The sequence below is a fragment of the Phodopus roborovskii genome, unplaced genomic scaffold (genome assembly GCF_943737965.1).
Source record: "Phodopus roborovskii unplaced genomic scaffold, PHOROB, whole genome shotgun sequence".
Classification (NCBI taxonomy): domain Eukaryota; kingdom Metazoa; phylum Chordata; class Mammalia; order Rodentia; family Cricetidae; genus Phodopus; species Phodopus roborovskii.
The window spans coordinates 16,719,520-16,742,402 of record NW_026126424.1 but is presented as its reverse complement, the minus strand read 5'-3'; the positions used below and the strand labels follow the sequence as shown (position 1 = coordinate 16,742,402).

The 22,883-nt window shown below is 36.8% G+C and overlaps 1 protein-coding gene across 1 annotated transcript in view; it reads left to right on the top strand.

Moving 5' to 3' along the window:
- The window catches only part of Olfm3 (olfactomedin 3), a 209,268-nt gene that overhangs the window by 157,376 nt on the left and 29,009 nt on the right, over nt 1–22,883 (top strand). The window contains exon 2 of the mRNA XM_051185634.1: nt 17,019–17,165. Within this exon, the coding sequence (XP_051041591.1) occupies nt 17,019–17,165 (147 nt within the window). The remainder of the gene's footprint in view (nt 1–17,018; nt 17,166–22,883) is intronic.

Below are 22,883 nucleotides of genomic sequence, written 5' to 3'. Positions count from 1 at the left end.
CTTTTATTCCATATTTAGCATGTATATTTAAAATACACTTAAATACATTTAAAATATTGTGATAGACATATCACATAAAATATTTTTGTTTGTTTTTAAATAATTGACCACTTCCACGACCTCCACTTCCTACTATATTTGCTATGTAGAGAAAACTTGACAAGTCAAAGGAAAGGATTAGAGTATACTGTTTTTACACTTACTTATGACTTTAGGAAATTTGAGGCTTATCAAGAGAAAATAGAACAAAACTTACTGGTAGTTTTTGTATTGAAAGACAATTGTATGCATTCTGTATCTGTAAACAGGAAGAAGAAAAAACTCACAATTGTAACTAATGTTTGATTCTTTGACCAATTATAAACAGACAAATTATACTTCATCAAACCAAAAACCCATGTAAAGTACAATATTTAACTATTTTTAAATATTTTATATTGGTTTGGCTTTGTAATGTTAGACTTTATTGTCAAATGACTCTAAAAATGATCTCATTTTAAAACAAAATAATAAAGTCCTGATTTATCTTCACAGTCAATAATATTTTATTCAGAATGAACTATATGCCTGACAGTTTCCTGTACACTAAAAATTCCTCATGAATTGAAAGAAATGTGATGGCATTTCTGCCCTCATGGAACTTGATTTACTGAGGATCAAACAGACAACAAATAATCAGAAAAGAAATTACATAGCATTTAACTAGCCCCTATATATAGAGAAAATAACAAAAGCAGGCAAGCAGGTGGAATGTGAAGACAGTATGGCAGTGAATACCTGACCTCTGAACAAAAAACAACAACAAAAAAAAACAACAACAACAACAACAAAAAGCAAGTGGGATAGTAATAGGATAAATGCATCCTAGCAGAGAAAAAGGAAAGAGAAGACCATGAAGGTAGAAAATGACTTTATAGCTCTGTATATCAGCCAGGGAGCCATCAAAGGGAAGCTTGCAAGAAGCAAAATATCAACTAATACATGTAAGCAACCATGTTATACATAAGTTTCCAGTTCATACAATTTACTATTACATGATTATTAGGATTAGGAAATTGTAAATGAACTAAATGGTTTCAGTCCATGGTTGATCTTGCAATAACCCCGGTGAGAAAGGTAGCCATAGGAACTAGGTAAAATGTTGAATTCTAGGTATATTTAGAAGGTAGAAATGAGATTACCCAAAAAAAAAAACTGTCAAGAAATATAGAGGGGAAATAGTTACAGCTTAAAATGAAAATAATAATTTATGTCTTTGTAAGAGATTTGATGCATATATCTAGCACATTCTGTTAACTCATTTTTTTTCACATTCTCTTCAATGTTGAACATTCAGAAACCATCTTGCCTTCCCCCACTAAGTCCTCATCCCAATTTCACATGGTTTTCCTTTGGGACTCACTGGGTTTAAGCAGGCTGTGTGCATGGGCAAGAGTGGGGAACTATCAACTGAAGCATGAATAATTCATCACACAACTGTGAAGGATGAGTTCCCAGACATGTCAGCTAGCTGAAAAGGGAAAGTTTATAGAGATGGATGCATACGTATGACATTGTTGTTTATTTGGGCAAGTTTTGTTTTGTTCCTTTAGTTTTATTTGCTCACAGTTGGGGAGTTATATGAAGGGCTCATTTATAACATGCTCAATTAAAGATGCCTATTAAGCATCAAAAGTGGAGATGTCACATAGATAATTGGAAATGCATGTCTGAATTGATTGGAGAGGTCTTTCAGGAAGAAATGAATTTGGAAGTCATTAGCATATAGATGAGGAAGAATCAGCAAAGGCAATATAAAGAGAGACCAGGAAGTTGCAAGAAAATTAAGTGAGTTGTGTTCTGGAAGCCAAACATTCCAAAAGAAGAAGGTATTATTGAAGAAAGTCAAGGAAGTTGAAATCTGAGATCAACTGCTATACTTAGCAATGTGGAATCAGAAGCTTAAAATGGGTAACACTGGTACTGCATTACATTTGTGCTACAATGAAAAATGTCAACAATATATCTGATTAAGAAGACAGAAACTGAAGGTTATAAATTAAAATAATTATCTCAAGAGGAGACACTAATAAAAATAAGAGAGAAAAGAATTACAAGAACTTGTAAAACATATCTGTGAAGTGCCAGGGTAGAATACTTGTCTGTCTTGAATAGGCACTAGGTTTGATTCCCCTGCATTGAAGAAGTTCACATATAAATTAAGAAATATAAAATGGTTCTTGTCTGACTCTAGGAATGAGCCATTAATGAAGAATAAATTACTGACATAGGAAAAAGAGGAAATAATCAAAATAGTTGTAGTTGAACAAGATGAAAGGAATGAGATCTGTAGTAGTTGTCTAAACTGTGACCAATAGCAGATCATCAATATTGTCTTGTCCAAGAACTTGTGAGAAATAAAAGTTACTTTGCTCTTGCTAAAGTTAAGTTATATTCTTCTGTGGGTATTTAGGAATATGGACCTTATCAAGTGGCTGAGATATTATGACAATAAACTGAGAGGTATTGAATGACTTCATGAATAAGGGGCAGTACAGAAACATATCTATGACAGCGGGAAAAATGTTGATTGAGTATATGGAGAGAAACAATGCAGGTGGGCAGCAATTCCCAGAAAACTACATGAAATTCTTTTGTCACTACTATAAGTTCTCAGATTTGAAAGAATGATATCACTTAGTCCTTCTACTTGGTGATCAGATATTATGACTATCTGCTCAGTGGAACTTGGTGGCACTCAGGAAAGCTTTATTCTTTTCCTCACCAACAGTGACTGACAGTGTGTCCTAAAAGCTCAACTTACATTGTCTGCAAAGATGTGCAATGATTCTTTGAACAGCATTGTCCAGCCAGTCCCAATATTAATATTTCATAGAGTATAAACTTCCACATATTGAGTGTGGCATGTTAGAGGTACTGTCAAATACATTCTTTATCCCAATCTTTTGAATAGCCATTGCACACATCCCTTCTCCATTTTATAGATGAAATATGGAGATTCAGATAGACTGTTAATGTCAGTTTACTAGCAAGGGTGCATTCCAGAGGAAGATCACCTGTACCTCTCAGTGTTGCAGTAGAGGGAAGGCTGCTTCTAGGCTTGATGCCTATAGCCCTTTGAATCTTATCTTTGATTGGATTCCACTTCTTTTCTTATTTCAATTTAACTTGTTTATTCTTAGTCATTAATTGAGTCAATTCTAACTTATCTCTTATTTTTTAATCAATCAAGGTGTACTTTTAGTAACTGCCTAGTCTGTATTACTCAGGAACACACATACACTCACGCAGTCACACACATATTCACACACACAAAAACACACACACACACACAAACACACACACACACAATAGCACACAATTGCCCCCAATTTAGGAATAATATTTTGAGATTATAGCAACAGTAAACGTTTACACTACAAATCAAAAGAAAAACTTCCAGTGATACAGCATGCCAGTGTTATGTGATATTGGCAATAAATACTTTCACTTAATATATATTTGCTTATTAATTATTTACTATATAGTTCTCTCATTAAACACTTTCTGAAAATACAAGACAAGATACCATTAATAAAACTAATAAATAAACATATTAGTCAATAGGTCTCAGCCTTTCATATACTATAATTCATGGTTCTAGATTTATAGTTATTGATTTGCTGTAAGATTATAAAAAGAAAAGAAATTTGCAGTTAAGATGCATTCTCTGTGAGATTGTTGGGTTGGATATTATACTTACTATTTATTTGAAATAGAGGGTATCATGTTTGTTAACTTTTAATGAAGTTCATAGGTTAAAAAAAATAATGAATATTTTTAATGAAAGTCAAAATAAAACCCCAAGTAGTTTTAAGACTGTGATTTGTTAACTATTATTTTTTATACTGTGTGGTTTTCATAAAATATATTGGTTTCATGATCTTTATAATTAACTCTTTTTCCTGAACTTCAAATGTGGACACATCACTATCCTGTAATTCTCTGTAGCACAAGAAATTCAATCTTGTGCCTAAAGTCATTATCCTATCTCTCTCTCTCTTTCTCTCTCTCTCTCTTTCTCTCTCTCTTTCTCTCATCCCGATAAATCATGCCCATCCTCACATTCAAATCTAGGATTGCTGGTGGACACTTTTCCTTCTATTGTATCACTAAGTGCTTACACAACACCCCCCCAAAAAAAGTCCTTATCAATACCACTGAGAGCCTTTTCTTCTGGGATCTCACCATTCTTTCCTAAACTATGGGAATATAATTCTAAGTGACTTTTCCTTGTTTCCCATTCAGATTTCTCTCTTTGTAGCTCCCACATATCTATCCTGAATCCTAGAAGTGTCAGTTGTATTTCAACACCGGAAACTATGAGGCATCACGGCTTTCTACCATTGTATACTAGATAAACTCTAGACACATTTGGGTGACTCTGAAGCCTTGTATCTGGCGACAATTCCCGTTTGTAAGTGTCATTCTAGCTATTTATTCCATTACCACTAACACTGTGCTGGGGGAATTCTAAAACACCAGGGGCTTTCTTCTCTTCAAAACAAATTGCTTACTTCTACACAGAAAAATCCCTGCCACCATCTGGAAACTAAAACTAACTTTTAAGTGGAAATAACTTTAATAGGTTATGAGAGTACTGCAAACTATTTAGGTCTTGCAAATTGAAATCATTTTTATTTCTTACAATTAATAGTCATTATAATATGAGATTCTCTACTTTGTGGCACTTAAACCTCTTGTAATAACATATTTTACCTTTTATGTTGTTCGTAAACATGACTAAATCATACATTTAGACTATTGCTCTTTTTCAGTATGTGGGTTCACTCATTTGCATCTCTGGGAAATTGAAAGCAGCATTCCATTTTGTGTTTCTTTTCTTATTTTTCTCTTTCTTTGTCATTTGCAAATAAGAGCACAATTCTTCTGTGACATTCAATCCCATACTCTTCTAAAGATGCTATCATTTTGTTAACTGATAGTTTATTAATGAGTACAATTACCATCTGCCACATTGCTTCTTAAATTACCCCATAATTGCATGTATATAATTTTTCAATTGTGGATATTAAGTTTTACTATAGACACCCTCTCCTTTATTAAAACTGGTTGAGTTCCAGGTGTGTTTTCAAAACATTAGGTTTCTAGAGATACTTTGTATTCTTTCATTATAAGGATGAAACACTAATGTAAAGGCCACATTGTTTCCCTTGACTGTTATTTCTTGCTACTTTGTATCTAAACTGATGTGCCTAATCCCTATTGATCTCTCAGATGGCATGGCTTTTGAAGGACAAAAAGAAATAGTATCTGGTTTGCTGAGTTTGAGTTTCAAAACACAAAGACAATAGAAAATCATTTAGATGCATTTTAAGGAGAAATAAATATGGCCTAGATTTTAAAAAAAATGGCCTAGATTCCAAACTAACAGATTCAAGGAACATTTGAAGGCTCTTAGCATCCACCCCACTTAAAGTTACTTGAAGATAAAATATACACACACTATAATCTCTTTCAACTTTATTAAATATTTTATTTGTCCTGTTAACACTGTCAAAATACACACACACACACACACACACACTCACACACTCACGCACATATATGTGCATGTGTGAATATGACCACAAATCTATATACAAGACAATAGAATTAGCCTAAGGAATAACAATGATGTTTTTCTTTCTATGACTTTCTCTATGATCCTATCATTTTAATCTTAATTCATCCATATTTCCCCTGAAGGATTTTTTCCACTTCTATTTTAAAGTGGATAAAAAATAATACAGTGGCTTCTGGTTTGTTCCATCCAGAATCTGGGATTTAAATGCAGCCTGCTTGTCATATCTGCAGAATGTTGTGTAATTCCACATAATATTTGAATTCCTCATCTGGAGAGGGCCTGAGCCTGACATTTACCCCCTCTGTTTTATAAGAAAAGGCTAAATCCAAGGAAGATTATGTTACAAGCTAGACTTGCTGCAGGCAAGTAGGGAACAACAACCAGGCCCTCTCAGTTCCTGCACCCACTTTTAATAGATCACGCATTCTTGCAGGTCACAGTTTTCAGTACTGCTCTGGGACACCTCACAAAGTGAAAATAGAGTTAACTAGGTCTGATGAAGGACTGAGAATCTTCCAAAGGAGAATGGAAACATGGACTCTGGATGGCAAAACTAAAAACAAGGAATTTCTGCAACACAAATTTCTCTTCAAGGCCAGATACTCTGTCTTTTCTGGTGTAAGGTACCTAGAGGTGACATTCACACAAGCAATAGCTGTTAATAGTTGGCTGTGGTTTTAAAGTGATGACACTAATTTCAGTTTGCTGTTTAAACAAAGTGATCTCCTGTTTGCACTGGATGATCATCTTGGAAACTACTCACAGACTGTTCTCCTGCTCTTCTGAAGGCACTTTGGTCTTGCCCAGAGAAATCTGCATAAATTAAGTTTGGCATTTGGAATATGCACTTTGGCAGAACCCCATTTAGAGGCTTTTGACTTTGGAATGTAAGATAAAGAGAAACTGATTATACACAAAACCCAGAGGAGATGACTCTGTTCACGATAAAAGTATAATGCACTGAAAAAACTCCCCATCTGCTGACAACCCCCACCTCTGCTCTGAGCATTAATAACCAAGCCCTGGCAAGAATATTTTGTTTGTCCAGCAAACTGTTCTGGAAGGAAGGAGAAGGAAGGCAAGACACTTGTCATGAAGGTGGGGGAAGTAGGTTTCCAGATCTGCCTGGTGATTAGAGCTGGGCTGTTGATCTCTTTTCATGCTGTAGATGTGGCTGGCTGCAGTTACGCCTCCCGCTGCCAGCCAGGCTCCGGGATCCTAATCAGTCACTATGAAAACTCATTAGCTCCACAGCAATGAGTGCCCCACTGCTGAAGCTTGGCGCTGTCCTCAGTACCATGGCAATGATCTCAAACTGGATGTCCCAATCTCTCCCATCACTGGTAGGACTGAACACCACGAGGCTGTCGGCTCCAGATACCTTAGTAAGTCTCTCTGTTGGGTTTGACCATCTTGGGGCATTGAGTGTATTAAAATAGTGGGCATTGTAAATTTCAAAGGCTGGGAGTCTGCTGCTCTCTTTATTGGTGGACTTCAAAGGAAGAAAACCTGTGTGATAACTTTACTCATGGCTATTTATGAAGACTTTAAAGTTACACCAAGAAATGAAGGCAAAGCGACTGCTTGGGAATTAACTATAAAAAGGAAGGCTGGTCTCATTAAATTTTTAAGAATTATATATTTTTAACTAAATTAACTTGAGATCTTGAAGGATTCCTTAATATGATTTGTTTCTGACTATATTATTCCGTGTAATATCTGAGAGCTTTGTAATTTTTCCTACAGAATAAACTATAGAGAACAATCTTACTAATCTGTGTTTATCACAGCATGCTCTTCTTTTGGAATTCAATGCCTATGGCAGTTTGTAATTAATTCAGTCAGAAAAGCCAACACCTTTTAATCATAAATGAATTGTAAAACGAACTTAGCAATTTAAAGCCTTCCAAAAAGGTATTTAAGACAACTAAGGAGTGTGAACCACAGAAAACAAACCTGATACAAGCTTCTTCCTGGATTATTTAATATTTCATATTTATACAGATTTTTTCTGGTATAAATCTGCCATTCATAGTTTTTAACCACATAAAGTTAATAAGTACTAACACTTTTTATATTTTAGTAGAGTTTTCTCTGGTATTTTGAAATTAGGTTATACAGTCTTAAAAATTTTAAGAAAAAATATAAGCAGTATTTGAAATGTAAAATTTCAAATAAAAGGTATATTCTAATAAATGCCCTGGTATCAAATAAAACATTCAGAAAAAAATATAATATTTGATGTTTCTACCTTCTACCTCATTCTAGTAGACCATTCAAATAAGAGAAGCCCTCCATTTTAATAGTTGTTTGCAGTTTCTAATAATAACTTATCAATCGATGTACAATTAGCCATGTAGTGACTGAAGTAATTACATAATTTGCCAGTCTCTCCCAGTATGGAGAAAGCAGTGAAGCACATGAGAATCAGTTTTGACCTGCCTTTTACATCTTACTTCTCTAGAGACCCTCACAGTACTTTAATGTCTTCTGTGTGGAGTCTCTCCATAGCCTGCATAGCAAAACCTGGCAGCAGAGTTGTTGAGGAGATTTATAGTCATATAGACAGTATGATGTGCAATTAATGCATTTATACAACAAAAATATTGTTATTTATACTTACTGAGGCAAATATTTCAAAGGTCCAAGGTGTTTTTATGTTAAAAACACAGTTGTTGAATTAACACTTTTAGAAAGGTGATTCTTGACAAATAATGAGTTTTATATATATATATATATATATATATATATATATATATATATATCAACTTAAATGTTTCCTGCTGTTATTAAATGAAAAGAATCAAATTTTCAAAAGTCATACTAGTCTCTTTTAGGATTTCAAGGATGTTTTTAAGTTCAAAGTAAATGATGACTGGGTGATAATTTGTCACATAGAATACAAAATGTTGCTATAGACATAGCTATATCTCATACATCACTTCTTACTTTACCTGCCCCTCCTTGGCAAACAAAATCAAACTTAGAAAATCTTGAAGATTGCTAGAGGTCTCATTATGGTTTATAATCATACATCAGTAAATGGTGTTCTGGTACTTTCTGAAACAAAGAAATATTAGATCCTGAAAATTTATTTTACCCTATTTGATTTTTCAAAAAGAACTAGTATCTAGTACCTAATTATTTAAGATGATTGCTCATATGTTAGAAGCTGCATGATGAAGGAGTGAACCCATGCATCTTTAGAAAAATATAAAATGTTAATGCTGGAAGGTTATATCAGACCTTTGAAACTGTCTGCCCTGGCTGTGTTCACACTATCATTAGCAGTTTCATTTCTTTATTCACTTGTTTATTCACCTTGCAATTTAAATTTTGGATGGAATTGGCTGGAATGTGGAGAGTACTTTATCAATTAAAGCTGAAAAGGAAATACAATGTGTGAAATGGGTTATAGGTCAAAAAACTGGAGGAAAAAGCATATGCTGGCCTTCTACCATCTGTCTGCTTCCCACACTATCAAACCCTTGCCCCAGTGAAGATACTCCACAGAAACATAGACCCATGGGGTTTAATTTGAGTTCTAAGTATGATAATCAAAAATCTCATTCTACAGGTGGGACAGCTGACCCAAAACATGTGCATGATCAATGGGATTTCTATAGTAACCATAAGAATCAAACCAAAAGGCCACAGTTCTGCCCAGTGTGCCATGTCTTAGGATCTCATCTGCTTTAGCCTTCACAGCTTCAAATGTCTATTGGGATCACCCTACCTTACTCAAAAATCTCATTCTACAGGTGGAACAGCTGACCCAAAATATGTGCATGATCAATGGGATTTCTATAGTAACCATAAGAATGAACCCAAAAGGCCACAGTTCCGCCCAGTGTGCCATGTCTTCAGGATCTCATCTGCTTTAGCCTTCACAGCTTCAAATGTCTATTGGGATCACCCTGCCTTACTCAAACTGTTTCTCATGTTCCTAGACTCTCCTCTATCCATCTCCTACACACCTATATCCTCACCCTTTAAAATATGTTTTCTCATCTCCATGACCTCACCGAGTAAGAAAAAGAAAGCAATGTGACAGAAGTTTATACCTACCATTCTTGGAATTTTTGCAGTACAGAAGGAAGGAGACTACTAAGTGGTATTATAGACATTATATACATGGAAGTAGGGATGAGGGCCATATATATATATGTCCATTTAAATGAAAACAAACATTTATAGACAATATTTGGGAATTTGGGCATTGTTCTTTTCAAACTACTTCCTGCTGGTAAGGGGCACTGCCATGGGGGATTCTAAGAAGATGCAGAAATCCTGGCTTTAGTCCCTAAGGCTGCTTTGTCCAGCATTTTTGAATGTAGAATCACCTGGTACTCTGTTTCAAGCAGTCTGGCTTGATCAAACCTCATTAGTCTGGAAGGAATCCACAGCTTTTCATTTTCTTTGGAAACAAAAATAGAAATCCTTTTCCCCAGTAACTTGTCCTTGAACTTAAATTTTGGAGTCAGAGCATTTTGTTTTTATTTATTATTTTACATGTCGATCCCAGTTCCCTATCCCTCCCTCCCTCCCTTCCTCTCTCCCTCCTTCCCTCCCTATTACCCTCTCTGCCCTCTCACATGCACTCTTAACACCCTCCCATCCCATCCCCCCCACCCCAATTCCATATGTAGGGGAATGCCATCCAGTTGGGGTCATGTATATCTGACAGGTCATGTGAAGTAGGGACTAGGGCTTCTCTCCTGTCTCTAGATTAAGGCAGTTATCCCTCCTTGGGGAATGTGTTCTCAAAGTCCTTTTGTGCACCAGGGATACATCCTGGCTCCACTGTCTGAGGTCCCTTAGACTGCTCAGTCCTTCTGGCTGAGACCCATATTCAGGGAGGCCTGAGTCAGTCCCATGCTGGCTTCCCAGCTATCAGTCTGGTGGCCCATTAACCTCCTTGTTCAGGTAAGCTGTCTCTATGTGTTTCTGCTACCTGGTCTTTTCCTCTCCGTCTGCATCTGAGTTCTAGTTCGACTCAGTGTTTATGTATGGGTGTTTGCTCCTGTTTCCAACAGACAATAGTTGAGGGCTCCATGGATAAGTTAGTTGCTGATCTCACTCTCCAGGAAGGGCATTTATGGTAGACTTTCCAGGGAAGTTCAAATTGTTAGTTGGCAGCAGTCTTGTAGTTCTGTAGACCTTTCTTTGTGTTCAATTTTATCTTCAAACCAATATTGGCTCCCTCTTTTATGCTCTCTCTCTCTCTCTCTCTCTCTCTCTCTCTCTCTCTCTCTCTCTCTCTCTCTCTCTCTCTCTCGTCTTCTATTCCTAACTGGGCTCAATCTTCCTGGTCGCACGTGTTTTCCTTTCCTCCTCCTCGTTTTCTCCTACTTCTGGGAAGAGGGCCTTTTTAACTAAGGAATTCTAGTCCCTAACCAAGATTCCTTTCAAATAAAGGATCATTGCTTCTGTTTCCATACAGCTTTCTGTCAAGATGATTAACTAGATAAAGGAGACACACTTCTTTGGCACACTATGTACAGCTAAATGTAGTGGGTCAGTTGTCTTCATCAATTTTCCCCTCCTATGTTCTACCTCTATGTTAATTAACATGAATGAGATTAACCTGCAACTGTATTGAAATAACACACACACATAAACACACACATTCAAACACACACACACACACACACACACACACACACCTCAATATTTTTCAGTTTGCACATCATTGTAAAAGACAGAGAAAAACAAAAAACAGTTATCCAAACATCATCCTAGTTTCTCTTTAATGAACATTTCAAATGACATGAAAATGAAAAGCACAAAAGTCAGAGTTTGAAATGTTAAGCAATGACTAAATTGGTTTAAGCATGCACCTACAAAATAAGTGTATGATTGCTTCAAAAGCCAAGGAAGGTTTCAAATTCACAGAATGCTGTCTACCAGGAATCAATTAATTACAACTCTTTAAGTCATGAAGTCCATCTTATTTTGCTTCAAATGTTGACATCACTCTTATTTTTCTTGCTTGAGAGTTTTTCTTCTCCTTCTTCTTCTTCTTCTTCTACACATTAAGTGGGCCCACAGTATTTGTAGAAGCTGAGAGTCTACTTCAGGTCTCTGCAGGCTCGAGCCCCTTCTGGCATTTCTCTCTGATGAAGAGTCACTTCCTCTGGAGGGTGAACTTCTGAAAAATCCCTCATGCTGTGGAAACTGTACCAAGAATAACATGGAAAACAGAAATTAGAAAAGCAGAGAGTGTTCAGCAGATACTGTTCCCAAATAGCTAGCCTTACTGCTGTGGTTGAAAGAGGACTTGAAAGGACCTGTGGGGCCTAAATCCTTGTTTTGCTATGTTTTCCGACATTTATCTAGCTTCTCCCCATATGCACCTACTCTAATGCATAGTCACTTTAAAGTTCTATATGCCTCTGAAACACAGTGGCAGTAATTCTCCAAGGAGTTTACCCTAAAATAACAAATATAGTTCTGGAGTTTAGAATTTTACTAGCTATTATTGACTTGGGGGGGGGGTGTTTGGGACCTTTTGTTTGTTTGTTTTGCAGTGGTAAGGAAAGAGCCCAGGGCCTTGTACATGTTAACTTTCCAACACATATCCTTTTTTTTTTTTTTTTTTTTTTTTTTTTTTTTTTGTAAATCTGACTGATTGTCTCCCAAAATCTTAGGCAATGTCTCTTATGTGATAGGACAACAAATCAAATTGGAGTTGATTGAAAGCTCAGAGTAGTAAATCTTGAAAATAATAGGAAATGTGATAATTGCCTTTTTATAGAGAAGCATCATCAAAAGACAAGAATGGATTTACTCTTGTTTGAAATACTGAAGAAAGTGGGGACTAATAAGAAAGTTTCTGGAGAAAATTTCAAGTCACTACCCTCAGTTTTCCATAATAGTTGTGTATGAAACCCTGAGTCCTTATCAAGCAGAGGTCAACAAGAAGCACACACAAATACACAAAAAATGTGAACATAAAATTCCACTGGAGAGAGACATAATGAAATAAAACTTCTAAACCTCTTCCCAACTCCCAACTCATCTGGATTTTCAAGCAATATGGACAGAGATGGCTACCTAAAGTTGAGGATGCTTTTGTTGTCGCTATTGTTAATTTCATTTTCATGGCTGAGGGTATTTCCCCCCTTATGCATGGAAGTTTCCATAAATGAAGAATAGTTATTTATTTCAGTCCCAAAGTGTCTTTAAGTAATAACAAGAAAGCTGCTACAGAATGACATCTTTATTAACACATCCTCCCCTATATATTTTCTAGCATGATCTTTCAACCTCCCTCTAATTCCTATCCTCACATTTTCACTTTCTTATTAACCAAAGTCATTAGAGTACTCCACCCCACTTCACTCTTCAGAATCAGATGCATTCTTACATAGGAACTTTATGAGGGGTTTTCATTACTCAGTTCCATTCTTAAATCTAGGTTTTAATGAAGGAATGTTTTTCTACTTTACATCTGCTGTGTCAGACCCCACTTTTGGTACTTTGATTCCCTCATTTCTTTCTTCATCAGTCTTTGTTTTTGTGAATTGCCTAAAAATTGAATATGAAAAGCAAAGTCTAATAATGCTCAATCTGCCAATTTATTTCTATTCAAAGTTGAGGGATCCTTCCCTTGGCCTTCTATGCTGTTTGGGCCCTGGGAAATGACTGCATTTCCTCTTGTAGGAGTAATGAATGTGCATAGCCCTTACCTTGCTGTTTCTCTGGCATCAAAGTTGACACATGTTTCCACAAAGGTAATGCCCAAAACCCGCTGAGAATCAGCTGCTGGGGTTAGAGGTAGGGGAAGTTTGTTTCCTCTACAGTCTTGTGTAGGACTGTCAGTAAATGGGCATAGTGGATGAACAGAGAGAACTCTAGACTGAACGCTGTAGAAAACATATACATTGGTATTATTAATGGTGGCTTGGACAAAAATTGCTGTCAGTTCTTTACATTGTGTATTCCTTGTAAGTAACATAAAACACAGTCTGTTTCTAAGAACAACTGGTTCCAAAGAAATGAATCAAATTACAAGAGAAGGGATGTATAAGGAAATCCTATTGAAATGCACTGTGTATTGTTCTTCTTTTTCTGTCTCTCAGGATGCATCTTTCCTGACATAAATTCCTGTCGTTCAGGAGAATTGTCAGATGGTATATTTAAGTTTATAAAGCATAGATCTGTAATTAAATTATTATCAAAGAACTCAGACCAGATAGAACTGTTGAATGAATGTTTCAATTCTCGTATTTAGTGTATTCCTTAAATATTTCATGAGTGTTGTAATATTAAAAACTGCTAAATAGCGCATTTAGTTCTTCTAATTAACACAAAGAATTCAAAGAAAACTGTATCAGTAATGGCTGTGTGGATGTTTTTGGGCAGTTCATAATCAACTGTAATCAATTTACAGGTCCAACTATTGTTTTATGCTATAATAAAAATAGATGCTATATTGGGATAATAGCATTACGTATTAAAGGACACTGAGATAACTGATAGTTCAATATGGTTTTAAACTGCATATTCTGTGACTAGACTATAGAAGTTCAAACCCAAGTTCTACTGATTATTCTCTGTGGGAGTGTGACAAAGTTCCTTTTTTTGTAAGGTTTGTCAGAATGGTATCACCTAGAACTCAAAAATATCAAGACATTAAGGGACAGCAAGTTACACAATCCTCCCCACAGCAGTCAGAGATCCACAAATACTTGATCTTCCTGCTACATGAGTTTTACTGACATTTGAATAATTGTTATTGTAAGTCAGAATTGGAGCATGACTTTTGTCCTTGGTATCCAAAAATATCTAAATGTGTCCTTCTACCTGAGATCACAGCTGGTTTTATTTTGGTTGTCTTTTCAGTGCTATCTGGGAACCCTAAAAGAGAGTGCTAGAAATACTTACAAAGCTTCTCCATTTGCCATTGTCGTTGTCCCCAATACAGGGGTTGGCGTCAAAATCTATAGAACTGCTGAGACTTTGATTTTCTCAACAGAAAGGGGAGATTTTATACTTTGGATTATTCAAAGTTACTGAAGTCTAGAGGGGCACAACTTTTCAATAATTCTTAGAAGGAGACAATTGAAGGTATAAATATGGCTGAACATTTTACTGTCATTAAGCAGGGGGGTGCCAAGGAATACACTAAATGAACAGCAAACCCTGTTCATCTTTTCCAGTTGTGTTAACAACAGATAGTGACCACCATATGGCCCTGTGTGAAAAGGTGCACTATTGCTACAGAGAATTAAGCAGGTTCACATCAGTATAAATGTTGACAGCCTTAACAATAAGTGATTGCACTACTCTTAAAATATTTTAATAAGATAAGTGGGTGGCCCTGCTCCTTTGTCCAAAAGCTAAATTTATGGCAGAGACAAGCCTTCATTTTCTGGCATATTTCAGATTTGTATTCAATGTTACAAGAAGCCCAAAGGCGCTATGTCCAGAGATATTAACCCCCAACCATTGCTCAATTTAAGCCATCAATTAAATCATAAAAACTACTCTACTAAGTCATTAAGTCATTTCTATTTTCATCCTGTGGATAATCTCTGAATTTTTCTCGTATAACTAAAACAGATAATCTACTTCTTGTTGATATATTATTTAATTTTAGTAATATATGATTCTAAGAACATCTTTTTCTTTAACTGGATATGCAGGAATAAGACCTAAAAGTGATTAGTGATATATAAAAAGAGAGGTTATATTAAGAAGTCAATACACTCAGGAATAAAAAATAGGGTAAGAATTACCATTTTAAAAAAAATTAGCTATGAAGAGACTAAAAGATCTGGTGGCATTTTTTTTTTTTCATTAAAAAGCAAAGGCAAGACTTATAATATCTTTATAAGCTTCTTGAGTCTGTAGTTTATGACTCTCCCAATATATGTTCACAACACCATACCCAGTATATGGCTTTTTATATGAGATGACAACAGCGTATGGGAAGAATGGTAGGGCATTAAAATCGGAAACAACACCCCATCTTGTGAGACGAATGGCAGTAGCAGCACTTTCTGTTTCTTTACTGGTTCTTCTTAGGGATTTATCAGTAAGTCAGTGGGGCTGGCTGCCCAGTGGAATTCACCAAGGCACCAATCTTCAGTTAAGGAGATCCTCAAAGCAATGTGTAATTAGAGAAGAAACATTAATGCTCTAAGCATGTGGGACAACGGTGCCTGGAAGGCATGCCAAGCCATTCTCAAAACTTCTGACACAAGAGAAAAAAATTAAGATGGAAAAGTGAAATATTCAAGTTTGCTAACAGAGACACCTCCAGTTTCTGCAGTTTCATGACTAGTCATGGAAGGACATTTCCACTACCATACATAGAATGAAGAGGTGCTCTGTCTGTGTACATTATTTCAAAATCTACAGAGATTTGTCTTGAAAAAGAAAACAATAGTGAGACAAACTATCACATTCTTTTCACTTGATAGAATAAAGAATGAAAGGAAATTTTCACATTTCTATACAGAATATACTAATTATCATATGAATAGTAATACTATATGATGCAGTTCAAAGTCTTTTGAATTGATCAGACACATAGAAACCAACTTTGCTGGAGTGAAGGCCACTGTTGGACAGTGCAATAGGTAAAACTGTCAATGTAAATGGGAAGCAGATTGCAACACAATTAGGATGCTACTTTTTAAGCTAGATGTCCAGTGACTACGGGAGTATGTTGTGGATTTTTTCAGAAGATCATTTGGGGCTTTATTTCAGGATATCAAACATGCAAAATGATTAAGAAAGTATCTACTATTAATTACATGAATAGTAGAAAAATGTAGAAAGACCAGTAAGAGCCAAGGAAGTTGTTAGTAGAAATACTTAAGAATGGAGTTCAAATCCAAAACTGCACAAAGTACTATAAGTGATTGATATCCAAAGACAGTAAACAGTGAAGATTCTGAGACCACAAACCTCATTGTGACATTTGTAAAGAAGGTGAAACAGAATTAAACTGCTACGAATATCAGTTGTTCATGATTTCTCTTCCAGTTTCAAAGAATCAAAGGCTAGGGAAGTAGCTGAGTAGGGAAATTAATTACTATACAGATGTGACGACCTGAATTTGATCTTCAGTACTAACATAGAAAGCAACTATGGCAGAGATTAACAGATTGCTGTGGACTGCTGGCCAGCTGGTTTTGAGGCAATCCACACCTGTGAGAGAACCTTTCTCCAACACAAGATGTAAAGATCCTGAGGACACAAGTGCTTGTCAGAACTGTACATACTTACACACTCACAAAACAAAAATAACAAAAATCCCCATAAAGACAACAAAACCCTATTATAAAAAAATAGTAAAATTTTCCCTGATGCTATTACAAAGCTGTTGTCTTACCCTATAGTGAAAGTCTGTTTTGTGTTTGCTGTTGGTTTCCTCCAGACTCAGATTAGCCCCAAAGAAGGGTGGCAAGTGTACAGCTCAGCGCAGGACCCTGATGGGCGATGCATTTGTACAGTGGTGGCTCCAGAACAAAACCTGTGTTCCCGGGATGCCAAAAGCAGGCAGCTGCGCCAGCTGCTGGAAAAGGTATGTGGCCTGTGTTCCCTGACCATATTTTTATTGAAATATGTAATTCTTCAGAGAGGACTATGACTGATGAAGATCATGTAGTTGCGCTGGCTTTAGCTCTCTTCTAGCACTTGCCTTTTCTATTCTTTGAAAGGGTTATCTCAAGTTTCTAGCTATATTATTCCATTTCTGTGAGGTTTATTTTTAACCTTTCATAATTGTTCTTTCTTGAGAAAGATTCTCTACTGTAAGACCCTCAGAATGAGGAGTCTCCCAGTTTCAGTTGGTACCCCCATGAACTCAATGTCCAGTCCAGTTGCTGCAACACTCAAGAAGCTCCCTCAGCATGCAGGCTAGAGAGAAGCCCCATCCCCAGGACACAGGTATTTTTAAAGGCAAAACCCACAAGCTTAGGGAGGGGGTGTGACCCTCTGTCCATTGAGTATTTGACCCTTTGAGGTTGGATGGTCTTGCTGTTAGGGTCAACAGACCTTAGGGCCTCAGGGTGTGCTAATTAATCTCATTTGAGCAAGCTATCTTCTTTGTTTCTTAAGGACCCTATTTACCACCTGTTGACTCAGGGAAAGGAAGGACAGTATGAATTCTTGGTATCCTGTCATCTCAGGGCCTTGTGGGGGGAAGTTAGCAAATTCCAGATCAGTCTGTCCTTTATTTCAAGTATGGGGGGGGTTCTTTAACTTTACTATTTTGTCTTTCACTACCATACATGTTAACATCCAGCCGTTTCTCTCTTTGAGATTTCTGGAAGCAGGAATTGTTCTTCCGATGCTAACAATACAGTCTCAGCTCTAAGGATCACACAAAGCTCTTTGAGTTCATACATCACACTCTTATTAACCATCTTGCTAGGAAGTTAAAATAATGACACGAAATATGCAAGCTATCTGGACAGTTAATGAATAACTTCAAGTCTTTATCATCATTTTCTAAATCATTCCTTTGAACATTAAGCCCTTCAGTTCCATTCAGTGGCAATCTCTCCATAATTTACTTATGCTGGATCCGTAACAATCAAGTGTAGAATGCCCTTGATTTGTTTCCTTTTACAGATGGGAGTCAGCTCATGAAAGGTTGTCTATGTGTATTTAGGAGGGGGCAAGCAAGTGAATGGTTCTTTCAATGATCTCCATTCAGACTAGCATTGTGCAGGGTTCTGAATACAGTAGGACAGCTGGGGTGGTCAGAGTGATGCAAGGATGACAACATGTTTGAATTTTAAGTATCGTGGAGAGAAAGAGATTAATTCAAAAGTATGTGTTGTAGAGGACACCATGCTCTCCACTTCACTCTGTGTCCTATCATTTTTGTGATTACACACTCCAAACACTAAGACGTTGCTCAGATGAAATTGAGATATCCAAGAGAATGAAAGCAACTAGCTTGCTAATATGAACAAATGTCCATATCTTAAGTCAAGTACCACAACTTCCTTTTATCTGACATAAAGTTTCCTCTGTGAGCTTCATTCAGGAATCCTTTGATAAACATGTTTTTAAAAAGCTGGCTTTATTGCTCTCCTCTATTCTTTTCCTGACTCAATCTTCCTGCTCCCTCATGCCCTCCTCTCCCTACTTCTTCTTTCCTTTCTCCTAACTCCCTCTCCCCTCCCCCATGCTCCCAATTTGCTCTAGAGATCTTATCCATTTCTTCTCCTGGGGGCCTTGTATGTCTCTCTTAGGGTCCTCCTTGTTTCCTACCTTTATTATTATTTTTTTTGAGGTGTGGAGTGTAAGTTGGTAATCTTTTGCTCTATGTCTTAAATCCATATATATGAGTGAGTACCTACGATGTTTGTTGTTTTGTGACTGGGTTACCTCACTCAGGATGGTTTCTTCTGGTTCCATCCATTTGCCTGTGAATTTCAAGATTCCATTGTATTGTTGTTGTTTGTTTGTTTTGTTTTGTTTTGTTTTTCACTGAGTGGTACTACATTGTGTAAATGCACCACATTTTCTCCATCCATTCTTCAGTTGAGGGACATTTAGTTTGCTTCCAGGTTCTGACTATTACAAATAATGCTGCTATGAACATAGTTGAGCAGATGTCTCTGCTGCATGGATGTGTATGTTTTGAGTATATGCCTAAGAGTAGAATTACTGGATCTTGAGGTAGACTCATTCCCATTTTCCATAATAGAAGGAGCCATTATAGGTTTAAAGAGAAATCTGGCACTAGTGATATGTCCAGAGATGAACAAGAATGACCCCAACTAACAATTTAAGCAATAGTGGAGAGACTACCTTAAATACCCTTCCCTGATAATAAGATTGATGACTACCTTATATGAAATACTAGAGCCTTCATCTAGTAGCTGATGGAAGCAGAAGCAGACGTCCACAGCTACACACTGAGCTGAATTCCTGGAATCTAGTTGCAGAGAGGGAGGAGAGATGAGCAAAGGGGTCAAGACCAGGCTGAAGAAACCCACAGAAACAGCTGGCCTGAACAAGACAGAGCTCATGGATCCCAGTCTGATAGCTAGGAAACCAGTATAGGACCAATGGACTGCCCAGTTCTCCTAACATCCATGTTCAGGGTTGTGGTCCTATACTGGTTTCCCTGAACATGGATGTTAGGAGAACTGGGCAGTCCATGGGGCCTCTGGATTCAATCAGTATTTATCCCTAGTATACAAATGGACTTAGGGAGTCCATTCCACATAGAGGGATGCTCTCTCAGCCTAGACACATGGGGAGGACCTAAGTTCTGCTCAAAATAATATGGCAGACTTTGAAAATATCCCCCATGGATGGTCTTACCCTCCTTGGGGAGCAGAAAGTGGGTGGGATGGGGGTGGAGTGGGGGACAGGGAAAGAGGGGAGGGTGAGAGATTAACATGTAAAACAAGCTTGTTTCAAATTTAAATTAAAAATTATCATAAAAATAAATATAAGTAAATAAATAAAAAGCTGGCTTTTTTGCTTTCATATATGGCTTAGTGTGTTTTTCTTTCCCTCTCCTTAGAGATATCATCATCATCATCTCTCTCTCCTCAAGCCTCCTTTTATGGTGAGATTCCATTCTCCCTACCCACTGATGGCTAGAAATTATTACAGGAAAATTATGATTAAATTTGTGGTATTGATTTTTAGCTTTGATAATCCTTCTTAAGATCATCAAGAAGAAGGAGAGGTGGCTCAGTGGTTAAGAAAAGTCCAATACATTGTTTAGTTGTCAGCAAAATTAATTTAGGTAGAAAAATGTTTAACCATTTCATTACATTTTTCTCTTTTACAAAATTGTATCTCTACTCAAATTATTGACAATCTGCACAGTCCTTTTACTTCTAAGATTCATAATAAAGATCTTCTTAGATGTGATAACTTCACACTATTATTATCCTTCAGTTCAGCTTTATACAAAATCACATACATAATTCAAGAACCAACTAAAAATCTAATGAAATATGAATGCATGAAATATATCATTTTATATGTCAAAACAGAAATGTCTGTGAGAGATAGAATGGAAATATTATTTTCATTATTACTGTTTAGTTTTACAAATAGTTTTATTAATTAAATGTATTAATATATGTTAGATTCCAACAGCCATGTTCCCTTCCTTCTCCCCTCCCATTCCTTTTCCCATATACTCTCTGTACCCCCCACATCTAGTTCTTGTCTGTGTTTCCTCGAAAATGGGCAAGCTACTACCCATGGGTGTCAACAAAGCATGGCACAACAAATTGAGGTCTACTCTCTTCTCATTGTATTAAGGCAGATAGAGGCAACCCAGTATGAGTTCTTAAAAGTCAGTCAAAGCACTAGGGATAGACCCTTCTCCCACTGCCAGGAGTCGCACAAGCAGACCAAGCTGCACAACTGTCAAAAATATATACATGGCCTAAGTCAGTTCCATGAAGGATCCCTGGTTGTGGGTTCCATCTCTGTGAGCTCCTATGAGGCCAGGTTAGTTGTTTCTGTGAATTACCTTGTGATGTCCTTGGCTCCCAAGTTTACCCAATTCTTCCTCCCTCTCTTCAGCAGGATTTCCTGAGCTCTGCCACTGCTCAGCTGTGGGTCTCTATATTTCTTTTCAGACCACTCTCTGATGACAACTGGGGTTGTTACTGATCTACTAGTATAGCAGAATATCTTTAATCATCATTATGGTTACATTTTACCCATTAGTGTTTGGTTATATTCTAGGACTCTGGGTCATTCAGTCTCTGGATATTAACATTCCAGGCAGTGTCTGGAGTGTGCTTACTCTCATGGTATGGGTCTAAGTCTGGACCAGTCAATGTTTGGCACTCCCACAATCTCCATGCCACCCTTACCCCCTTATATCCTATATGCAGGGCAGACTATAGGTCAAAGATTGTGTGGCTGGGCCAGCATCTCACCCCTTCCACTGGAAGTTACCAGGTCAGAGGAGATTGCCAATTTAGGCTATATATCCATCATTGTTAGGGTCATCCTTGCAGATTCCTGGGAGTTTCCCTTGGGCTAGGTTTCTACTCAACCACAGAATTACCTCCTTTTACAGTCATCTCTTTTAGTACACTCCTCTTCCATCCACCCCCTCCACCCAACACTCAAGTTCTCATCTCTACCCACCTCCAGTCCATTCAAGACACCCCTTCTATTTCTCCTCCCTCAGCAGAACTATGTATGACCCCTTGGGCCCTCTTTGTTACTTACTCTCTGTGGATCTGTGGATTATATGTGGTTATGCTTTAGTTTACAGATAATACCTACTTATATGTGAGTACATACCATGTTTGTCTTTCTAAGTCTGGGTTCTATCACTCAGGATGATCTTTTTCAAGTTTGATCCATTTGCTTTCAAATTTCATGATGTCATTTAACAGCTAAGTAATTCTCCGTTGTATAAATGTACCACATTTTCTTTACTCATTCTTCAATTGAGAGGCATCTAGGCAGTTGCCAGGTTCTTCATATTACAAATAAAGCTGCTATGAACATAGTAAGCCAGTGTCCTTTTAGTATGCTTGAACATCTTTTGGGTATATGCCTCCATGTGGTATATCTGGGTCTTGAGGTAGGGTGATGGGTAGCTTTCTGAGAAACCACCATAAAGATTTTTGAAGTGGAAGTACAAGTTTGCACTCCCACCAGCAGTGGAGGAGTGTTCTCCTTGCTCCACATCCTCTCCAGCATAAGCTGTCATTTATATTTTTGATCTTAACTATTCTGACAAGTGTAAGTTGAAATCTCAGAGTCATTTTGATAGGCATTTCCCTGTTGGCTAAGAATGTTGAACATTTCTTTCAGTGTATCTTGGCAATTTGATATTCTTCTATTGAGAATTCTGTTTAAAGCTGTACCTCATTTTTAAAATTGGATTATTTGGTGTTTTGGTATCTAGCGTCTTAAGTTCTTTATATCCATTCAATCCTTGTACAAGACATGATTCATTTTCTAAATTTGTATAAAAATAATCTTTTCTTTTCTCAGGCTTTCAATACCCCTTAGCCAACAGGCTGTGGAGTTATATGAGGTTGCTTTTATATAGATTTTATATCATTCTCCATATCACTAGTGATATCAACACTTAATTAAGAGATTCTATCTTTCTCTGATGCATTAACAAATATGTATATTACTAAAAAAGAATATATCTAATTTAATACTCTGTGTCTTGATGCACCAAAAATAAAATTGTTGGCCTAAAATTTTACTTGTGAGCTACATAGTTTTTATACATTCCTAAGGGTATACTTCATTGCCTAGTTCAATATTTCCTAAA